Source organism: Panicum hallii, chromosome 7 (genome assembly GCF_002211085.1).
Source record: "Panicum hallii strain FIL2 chromosome 7, PHallii_v3.1, whole genome shotgun sequence".
In the NCBI taxonomy this organism is placed as follows: domain Eukaryota; kingdom Viridiplantae; phylum Streptophyta; class Magnoliopsida; order Poales; family Poaceae; genus Panicum; species Panicum hallii.
This window is the reverse complement of record NC_038048.1, coordinates 42,553,481-42,563,513: the sequence shown is the minus strand read 5'-3', so window position 1 is coordinate 42,563,513 and position 10,033 is coordinate 42,553,481. Positions and strand designations below refer to the sequence as shown.

The window sequence follows — 10,033 nt, the reverse complement described above, 5'->3', positions numbered from 1 at the left end:
GAGGGGGGAGGCGGCCGGTGTCGGTGGAACTCGTGCCGTCTAGGCGTCTACTACCTCACATGTACTAGACTACTAGAGCCTCCATGTAGTAGGCAGCGGTGGTCTATCGCAGGAAGGAGAACGAAGGGGCAAAAAAAAAAAAGATGTTTGTGAGCCATGATGTCACTTTGGCGGACGTCACCGGCCTGACGGTAGCAGGCCAGCATCTCCAGCATCATCCGCGTAGCTGATCAGCATCTCCGTCCCCCGTCCCTCGCCGGGATGGCAGCTAGCTAGCTGATCGCGAAGCGCCGCGAGCGGCCGGATCCGCCGGGCAACCTCCGTCACACGGGGGCAGATTTGATGTGGGGGGCCTCGCCGCGTCAGGTTCCAATCAAAGACGACGGCCCTGCTTGTTGCCTCCTCCTCCTCCCGTGCCGGGGCCGCGAAAGATCGAATCGCGATCGTGAGGCCAGCCGCGCGCCGCGGAATCGGCCGGCCGGCCCGGCGCCCCCACCTGAACAGCGGCATGTACGCCGTGCGCCCCCGCTCTTACCGGCCCTGCGTTTTGCGGCTGCGGCTGCGGCGTGCGAGAGCGTTCTCAAGTCTCAACCACCGTATGATTGGCGCCGATCATAGAAAAAGGCCGCTGGCGATTGGCCGGGCGTGCGCGAGCGGCTAGCACCCGCGCCGCGGCATCTCGTCGATCGGAGCTTGTGTGTCAGTAGTGTGTACCGCACAGGCCGTGTTTCACGCACCCGCACCGGAGAGCATACGTACGTTTCGTGTGGGCGATAGAATATTTTCCGTCCATCGTACTACTAGTACTAGTTAGGCGATGCGTGGCAACCGATGGCGGGCCCGGGCCGGGGTGACGCCGGCACAGCCTGCATGCGTGTCGGGCTGATCCTCTCCCGGCGAACGGGCTGACGTCCGCGGCACGGCGGCGAGCCGTCGTCACCCGCCACGCCCAGGGCGGCGAGCCAGGTGGCCTGGCTAGGCGCGGGCAGGTGCTCTAGACGGTGAACACCAGCAGCAGGAAGGAAGGACCAGCGAATCCTGGTCGGCAGCCGACGTCCGGGGAACTTTAATTTGGATTCTCCCAGCCTGCAGGATTAACCCACGCGGCATGCCGATCGAGCCGGATAGAGATGATCCGCCGCATTAATGTCCCGTTTCGTTTTCGCCTGGCGATGCGATCCGAGAGCAGCAACTCGATCTCGGCTTGAGGACAGCGAACGGTCGCGAATGTGATCACGACCCGGACAACGCAAAGTTAGGAGTAGTTGTTCGGTCAATCTAATACTCCTAGAATAATGCCAAAGCCGCATCGTGGCGCCGAGCCGGACCTTTGGCTAATTGGCTTCCTCTCAACCTCTCCCACCGGTGGCCTATAAAAGAGAGCGGCGAACGGGGAACATGTCATCGCCAAGGCAGCAGCACTAGCTGATTCACCATTGCACGAGTTCACCACCGACAGCAGCAAGTGAAAATTACCAGCCAGCCATATCCAGTCTTGTTTATTTTCAAAAAGAAAAACCCATCCTTGTTACCCAGCGGTAAATAAGCATGGCCCCGACCATCGCCAAGCCTCTGCTCAGCGATCTCGTGGCGCAGACGGGGCAGGTCCCATTGAGCCACGTCAGGCCTGTCGAAGACCGCCCGGACCTCGCGAGCGTCGACAACGAGTCCGGCGCCGGGATCCCGCTCATCGACCTCAGGAAGCTCGACGGGCCGGAGCGCCGCACGGTGGTGGAGGCCATCGGCAGGGCCTGCGAATCCGACGGCTTCTTCATGGTACGTTCACTGATAGAGTGTACTGCTGCGCGGGCCGGGGTGATCAACCAAGAACTTGCTTGAGCATAGCCTCACTGACACTGGCTAGCGCGAATGGCGCGTATGCGTACAGGTGACGAACCACGGCATCCCGGCGGGGGTCGTGGAGGGGATGCTGCACGTGGCGCGGGAGTTCTTCCACCTGCCGGAGGCGGAGCGGCTCAAGTGCTACTCCGACGACCCCAAGAAGGCCATCCGGCTCTCCACGAGCTTCAACGTGCGCACCGAGAAGGTCAGCAACTGGCGAGACTTCCTGCGCCTGCATTGCTACCCGCTCCAGAGCTTCGTCGACCAGTGGCCGTCCAACCCGCCCTCATTCAGGTGAGCCGCCTGCTTCGTGCCTGGATTTAACTTTCTGGCTCTGCAGCTGCTGACCTTGCGCTTCGTTAGGACGAGTACGGCTTTCTGATTTTTCTCTGGTCCATTCGAACCAAACCACCATGACCTGACAATCTGTCAAACCGATACTTTTCTGTTCTTCTTTTTTTTTGAAAAAAAAAGGACTCGTCAAACTGAAACTTCAACCGAGTACATGTTTCACATTGACCATTCTATTTCAAACGGCTGCTTTGTATGGGGAAAACCATGAATGAAAAAGAGTAAACGACAGATCACAATTGAAAACTGTTTCAGAAAGTACTCCAGATCGTATCGATACAGTATACACCCTTAGGACAACTCGAAGACTCGCTAGATTAAGCCCTGCACAGCGCGGTAAATTGACAAGTTGCGTCGGTGGTTGCTCGACAGGCAAGTGGTGGGCACCTACGCGACGGAGGCGCGGGCGCTGGCGCTGCGGCTGCTGGAGGCCATATCGGAGAGCCTGGGCCTGGAGCGGAGCCACATGGTGACGGCCATGGGGAGGCAGGCGCAGCACATGGCGGTGAACTACTACCCGCCGTGCCCGCAGCCGGAGCTCACCTACGGGCTGCCGGGGCACAAGGACCCCAATGCCATCACGCTGCTGCTCCAGGACGGCGTCTCCGGCCTGCAGGTGCAGCGCAACGGCCGCTGGGTGGCCGTGAACCCCGTGCCCGACGCGCTGGTCATCAACATCGGCGACCAGCTGCAGGTACGTACACGAACTTTGTTAATTAATCAGCAGCTGTTCTTCTTGCTTGCCGTGCTGAACGATCGAACCTATCCACATGCAGGCGCTGAGCAACGACCGCTACAAGAGCGTGCTCCACCGCGTGATCGTGAACAGCGAGAGCGAGCGGATTTCGGTGCCGACGTTCTACTGCCCGTCGCCGGACGCGGTGATCGCGCCGGCGGACGCGCTGGTGGACGACGGCCACCCGCTGGCCTACCGGCCGTTCACCTACCAGGAGTACTACGACGAGTTCTGGAACATGGGCCTCCAATCCGCGAGCTGCCTCGACCGGTTCAGACCCGGCTGAGCGCGATCAAGGGGAACGCCGCGCCGGCCACGAGCAGAGAACGTGCAGAACGTTGTAGCGCGGCGGTCTCCCATGTGTAATCTGCAATAACCGGACTCGGATTCCCCTCGGATACGTCCCAGCTAGACACCTATGTGGGACCTTTGGAACTGCCCGGTACGGGACCTTTGGAACTACCCTAGAATGTCAGATCAAGTTTTGGATGCCTGCGATTGAGGCGCAAGGCTCGTTGCACTGTCCCCCTCAAGAGATCAGAATAAGGTGTTAGGTTGACAGATTCTTTGATTCTTCCATTTTTTTATACAGAACATAGTACACGTACACGTACATATTTTTATAAGTACACGCATACCCTATCACTAGGAGCATCTCCAAGAGAGATACATTGACGGACACGTTACCTAACACTGGAATAATATATATCATCATTTATTCATAGGATTAAAAACTTAAGAAAAATACGAGCATTTGCATTTAGCTAGATCGATTACAGGTTTGCCTTTTTGCATGTCATACATAGCGGCGCCAAACGTATATAATGCCATAATGGCATAATATATGGTATATATAGAGAGAGGGGGGGGGGGGGGTGGGGGAAGGTCAGGGCAAACAGCACAACAAAGCGGCCGGGTACCACATTCGGGCACGGAATGCCGCCGGCCGGCGTACGATGTTTCACGAAACAAGCTAGCCAAACAAACCTATTAGTTTACAAGCAAAGCAAAGCCTCCAGCAGTGTAGTGCCAAATTGTTACTGGAGCTGCAGCTGGGCGCATCTGAAGAGCTCCAGGCAGTGCTCCTGGTCCAGGTTCCTGCTCCAGAACTTGCTGTAGTACTCGTCGTAGGTGTAGCTCCGGTACACGGGCGCGTCCCCGTCGCGGACGAGCCCCGCCGCCGGGCTGATCACCGCGCTGTTGCACGGGCACAGGAAAGATGCCACCGACATGCGCTCTTGCGCCGCGTTCACCACCGCGCGGTGCCACACGCTCTTGTACGCGCCGTTGCTCAGAGCCTGCGGCATCCACAGCATCGAGAATTCGAGATCAGAACGCATCGCATCGATTCGAAAAACTGATGCGTCACCAGGTGGGTTTTGTGTTTGTTTACCTGCAGCTGGTCGCCTAGGTTGATGACGAAAGCGTTTGGCCGGGGGTTGACGGCGATCCACCGGCTGCCGTCCTTGAGGACCTGGAGGCCGGCGACGTTGGGGTCCTGGAGGAGGACGGTGAGGGCGTTGGGGTCCGTGTGCTTGGGTAGGCCGTAGGTGAGCTCCGGCTCCGGGCACTGTGGGTAGTAGTTCACGGCCATGTGCTGCTCCTGCTCGCCGAGGGCCTTCTCGATGTAGTCCTCCTCGAGGCCGAGGCTGAGGGAGATCATGCCGAGAAGCCGGAGCCCGAGCCGCCTGACCTCGCGGCAGTACTCGCTGACAATCTCCCTGTCGAGAAATTCGATCGATAGACAAAAAAAATTAAAGTACGGCGTTGCCAGCATCATGTTCTGGGTGATTTTCTATTCATGAAGCCTGCATTATAGCAAAGGAACAAAGGACAAGGTATAGATGCATCGCTCTACAAGGGAATGAATGGACACAAAGTATGAAAGCATCCTCTCCCCTGGAAGTGTGGAGAGCTTCTCTGCAGGAGTGGTGAATTGGATAGGGTCTTGTGGTCACAGTCACAGGGGTGGTTGCGCACTACCTTTTGCAAAGTGACTAGGCGATCGACCTCTGCCTATGCACACGTCCAAATCGCTCGCTGTGTAGTGCGCGAGCATTTCGAGTTCAAGAGCGTACTTTGCAGTGGTGTCTAGAACCAGTAAAGCGGCCGCACTATACCAGCAACTAGCCGGCCGTGCGCTAGATGATGACATCCAAAGTGCAGAGCACGCAGGCCGGCAGACAGGGAGCGAGCATATATCCACGAGGAACACGGTGAGAGTAGTCTGCTGAAAGAAACGATGGCCCAATAATGATCGACTTAAAAATCGGCGTCCACTAATTAATCACCTCAACTTTTGTTTTAATGCTGTGATGACTGCGTGATCCCTGACAAAGCTACGCAATCCTGGTGATCCGACGTGCATGCATGTGGCATTCAGTCAGTACTTGTGCTGTGCTTCTCCTGCAGCTGCAAGCGCGTCGTGTTAATACACACCGCTGATGGCTCTAGCTAGAGAGAGCCTGGTAGTCACTACTAGCTCTATAGAACTACGCACAATGTGTGGCGAGTGCTACAGCCTACAGGACAGGATAAGGGTATCCATGCACATGGTGGTGGCGACTGGTGAGTATGTGACTTGTTATCGCGTCCTGATTGGCGATCGGGTATGGATCGATATCGTCCTCTCTATGTTTCGGTGCTGACACATCAAGTGAGTCCAGAAATGTAGCTCTCTGGTTTCTAAAATTGCTCCAATGTTCTGGGCTCTTCTCTTGGGCGTCAGTGCATGCCAACCACGTGCATCTTCTTCACGCACAAAGCTAAAGGCCTAGAGCTACTTGCGTATGCAGATAAGGAGCTGAGTAGCACATGCATGTCCATCTTTTGAAGTTTGAAAAGTGTTTTTCATTTAGAATGGTTAAACCGTACTAGTACTCCATCTCAACAAATTGCTATGGTACTATACAGCAACTCTCTTTGTTATCACTAAATTCTATCTCAGGCTGTCGGTGCATGATGCATTAGTTTTCTTAAAGCACATGATCTGATGCATTAACTACTGGAAAACAAAAATATCCCTGTTGGTTCAAAACCGACAAAGAAATTAAAATACCGACAGGAAAAAATGTAAAAAGCATTTCCTGACGGTTAACCGACATAAAAATACAATAGCTTGACAGGGAATTACTTTAACGACCATCAGTGGTATGAGATGCTAAATGGTAGTAGAGCCTGTATGTAAACAGCCAATTATAAATACCTTTACAATACAAGGTTTATATTTGATTTCAAACCAAATATTAAAATATAGTTATTTATGTCAAACTTTCTAAAATTTGATCCGACCTTTGTCAAATTGTCAAGTATTTATGACTAGATGGAGCTATCATTAGCACACCAACACTATGATATCTACGATCATTTTTCAGATGTTATGGTTTTATATTAATCATCTAATCATGGCAACTTGTTTTGCATGGGTGTCTTCAGTTCAGAAATTGTAGGATGACGTAGCACTCATACGTATCAATGTTTTGGTCCTAAAGAAATGTTATACGATATGGTAGGGGTGTAAATTGGTGACTCTTAGGTGCACCTCCAATCCTTTTTTTTCAAATATTTGTACTAAATTTTCAAATTGAGATCTCATTTTGGAGAAGTAGCACAAAATTTTAAACTAAAAGGCTTGGAGGTGCACCTAAGAGTCATCAATTTGCACCTCTATGATATGGGTTGCATATATATGCACACAAAGACATATGTGCAAATTTGCTTTATCCTGCATGCATTAAGTATGTTGTAATCTGGCCATTCTAATACTATATATTAACATCAATTTGATGTGTTTACTAACTTGCTCCATCATATACTCACTGTAATCAAATATTTTTTTTGAGACCCTATAACGGTCTAAACGGTTTATTGCTGATCATATAAGAGTAACTTTACCGACAGGGTAGTACTGTGTCATGGTGTAGCATATAAGGGAAAGACTAATGGAAAGGGTCGTCGTCATACGTGAGCCTATGACCTGCGCCCAAGCTTACAGGTCAATTGTGGTCAGCTATACAAATAGTTAACTTGTGATGCATGCTTACTTGAAGGATTCAGGATTGGACGGCCATTCCGGCAGGAACTCCTCCAGAGGGTGGCAGTGAAGGCGTAGATAGTCCCGCCAGTTGTGCACCGTCTCCTTGCGGACGTTGAAGCTGGTGGAGAGCCTTATCTTCTTGGAGGGTTCGTCTGAGTACAGCTTCTCCTTCTCCTCCGGCGGAAGACGGAAGAACTGCAGACCCACGGCCATCATCTTCTCCAGCAGCTCCCCTTCTATTCCATGGTTTATGACCTAGAAGAAATCAAGAAGAGCATGTGCACTTAGCCACTGTAAAGACTGTTTTCTGCATCAGGGAGCGATCGAGCTCGAGCATGATCACAAATTCACAAGCGGCGAAGCACACATTCTAAAGCCTCCGAAGAAGTTAAGCCGCCATGTTTTTGAACGTTGAAGCTCAGTACCAGAAGAAAACCTAGTTAGAACAATCAAGGCGTGAGAGGCAGTGACCTGGAAGAAGCCATAGGTGCGGCAAGCAAGGCCAATCTCGGCGATGACGCGTTGCTTATCCGGCGACGCGAGGTCGATGAGCGGGACGTTGCTGTCCGTCGTCACTTCGGCGAGCCGCGGCCTGTCAGACTCCGGCCGGATATAGCTCTCCGGGAGGACCTCGCGACGCTCGACGGTGGACAGAAGCTGGCTTCCCATCGGACTGCAAGAGATCCTCAGGATGCTTAATTCCAGAAAGATTGGCCTTAATTAATATACACGGGCCGGGGAAGCTAGGGGAAGAGGATCATCCATGGCAGGGGGCGGATACCTGGCGTTGACGCGCGCAGATACCGGTACTGAAGAACTAGGTTAAGTGCTAGTACTAAGAGTTGGCTCCAAGGCACACAACAACGAGGTCTATATATGACCACACCATCAGTTTTGTATTTCTCTTTTCTTTTTTTTGAGAGGAGATAATCTCTGGTTTTGTTGGAAGCAAATGAGTTCTACAGAATCCAAAGCTGCTATAGTAGCATAGAAATACAAAATTAAAGATCCTAAGATGATCTAGAACACTAAAGAAGCCTGTAACGTGTGGGTCCTGTAGCATGCGACATCTATAACATTTTTAATTGGCCGCTAAGGTCTATTGTAACATGCAAAATTACCGTATTCAACATTAGAAAATGTCTTCAACAACATATCAAAATACAATTCGCAAAGTACATGCAAATTATGTTTCTTCGTATTCACATATTCATTATAGTGTTTGGGTTTGTGCATGTGTGTCCATCCGTAACATACTGTTTTTTTTGTTTTGGTTTTAGACTCCACCAAATATCGGAAAGGGAAACTTAAATTAATCTTTTAGTAAAATAAATATAGACAAAAATATAATATAGAAACAAGATAGACCTACTGGCTACTCCATCCGTCCTACAATATTGCTATTTAGGTATGTCTAAGTCAAATATTTTTAACTTAGCAAAAAAACATAAAGACTGACAACGTGTAAAAATGATGTTAGGGGATTCATCATGAAATCAAACTATCATCATTTGTAACTTTTTTATTTGAAGTAAATTATTTTTAAAGATATTGTTGATCGATGATAAAAATCCTTGACTTAGGAAAAAAGTAAAAGTAGTTATATTCTGGGACCAAAGAAGTAGTCACGTAGTCTACACTTTTCTTATAAAAAAAATCTAGGATGTATTTTTCTAGCATGTCTTATATGAGAAGTAATGTGGAGGCTCAAGTTAATAGCAGTAAACTATAATCTAAATGCAATAATAGTATTAATGTTTAGAATCTGAGGGAGCCTTAAAAGATGATCACATAGGATACGTGACGCTAGAGTGATTTGTCTGTCGTCTACCTTTAGCATAGATATCAGAAAAAAGGTCCTCGTTCTGGACACATGACTGCAACGGGACTCTTTGCGCGGACGGCATCAGCAAGTAATTAACCCGGAGAACTTTTACAAAGAGAGTGTGCCACGGATCATGATCTTGTGAGGTCCGTACTAGTAGCGCGTGCATGGACATCCACTGGTTTTTGCCACGTATGATTTAATCAGCTAAAGCGGAAAATTAGCGACGTGTTGGACTGTAATAGTTCCCTGCCTGACTGCGATATTCAGGGAGAAGATCTTAAGTAACATTATCTAGCTAGCGTGTTTGCCTGTCGAGTGGACTGCTACTACTACTACTAATTGTTTTTCTGTATAATTAATAATCTGGTCACTAGAAGGTGCAAATCTACTAGGAGATCGAGTTTACTCCTAATCGTGCGGGATGCGTCAGTGATCTGATGTATCCTTGTGCAAGTACACGCATTTTACGTGACAATGCACTCGGCCGTTAGCGAATTAAGCGTCTCTAACGTCGAGATCAGCATTGGGACGCAACACAAGCAAGCAAAGCCATTTTCTGACGTCTATGATTCATGATTGTGCTCGCTGGATGTCCCTCGCTCGACAGGCAAGAAGAAAAAAGTTACTTCTAGTGTTCTAGAGCACTGAGCATGTAACGCTACACAAGCTCAGATCGATGCCTCGACAAGAGAAGCTGAAACGCTAGTATGCTAGCTGGGGTTTTTCGTTTGCAAAAGATAAAATGTTAAAGAAACTTGATCTAGATTTACCCTAGATTTATACCACTGCAAATGACGTCTTCAAAAGATTTGGGTTAAACTTTTTTTTTTTGAGGAGGTGTAACGAATTCAGACCCGGCCCCGTCCACATTCACCAGTCCCTGTCTAAAAATAGGCCTGACAGAATACTTTTCTAGCAACCACAGGCCCACCTGTCGATTGAGGGTGTCGACATCCGAGGATTTATAGAATGCACAATTTGCTACGCAATGGCATCATCTGCTTGACTCTTGACCTGTTGACTTGAAACTTCGTCCGTGAGTGGGTCAGCACGCGCAAAATTCATATTCACGCAACGTGCCATGTCGAAATTGTTCTCTACAAGTAACCAAATACAACAACGCGTTAGTAGCATATTGCTAGTTTTCTTTTTTGCAACTCTGTTTTTTTCGAAACACAACGCAGATGTAGATGATCACATACACGCACACATATCTACTATCGCTATGAGCACCTCCGAG

General features: G+C 49.9%; 2 protein-coding genes across 3 annotated transcripts; one reads left to right on the top strand and one right to left on the bottom strand.

Annotated features, from left to right (window-relative positions):
* The first annotated feature begins 1,417 nt into the window (after window positions 1-1,417).
* On the top strand, window positions 1,418-3,520 carry LOC112900470 (protein DMR6-LIKE OXYGENASE 1-like). 2 transcript variants are annotated; one of them, XM_025969334.1, is made up of 4 exons: window positions 1,418-1,776; window positions 1,889-2,136; window positions 2,566-2,887; window positions 2,970-3,520. In XM_025969334.1, the coding sequence occupies exons 1-4, from the start codon at window positions 1,549-1,551 to the stop codon at window positions 3,213-3,215; spliced, it is 1,044 nt and encodes a 347-aa protein (XP_025825119.1). In that variant the 5' UTR covers window positions 1,418-1,548; the 3' UTR covers window positions 3,216-3,520. The 2 variants fall into 2 exon arrangements, with proteins under 2 accessions (XP_025825119.1, XP_025825118.1); XM_025969333.1 differs by having other exon boundaries at window positions 1,865-2,136.
* A 144-nt stretch (window positions 3,521-3,664) lies between these two features.
* On the bottom strand, window positions 3,665-7,816 carry LOC112900471 (flavanone 3-dioxygenase 2-like). Its single transcript, XM_025969335.1, has 5 exons — window positions 7,747-7,816; window positions 7,437-7,638; window positions 6,973-7,220; window positions 4,323-4,650; window positions 3,665-4,227 (listed from the first exon to the last, which is right to left on the bottom strand). The coding sequence occupies exons 2-5, from the start codon at window positions 7,632-7,634 to the stop codon at window positions 3,967-3,969; spliced, it is 1,035 nt and encodes a 344-aa protein (XP_025825120.1). The 5' UTR covers window positions 7,635-7,638; window positions 7,747-7,816; the 3' UTR covers window positions 3,665-3,966.
* Window positions 7,817-10,033: the final 2,217 nt, after the last annotated feature.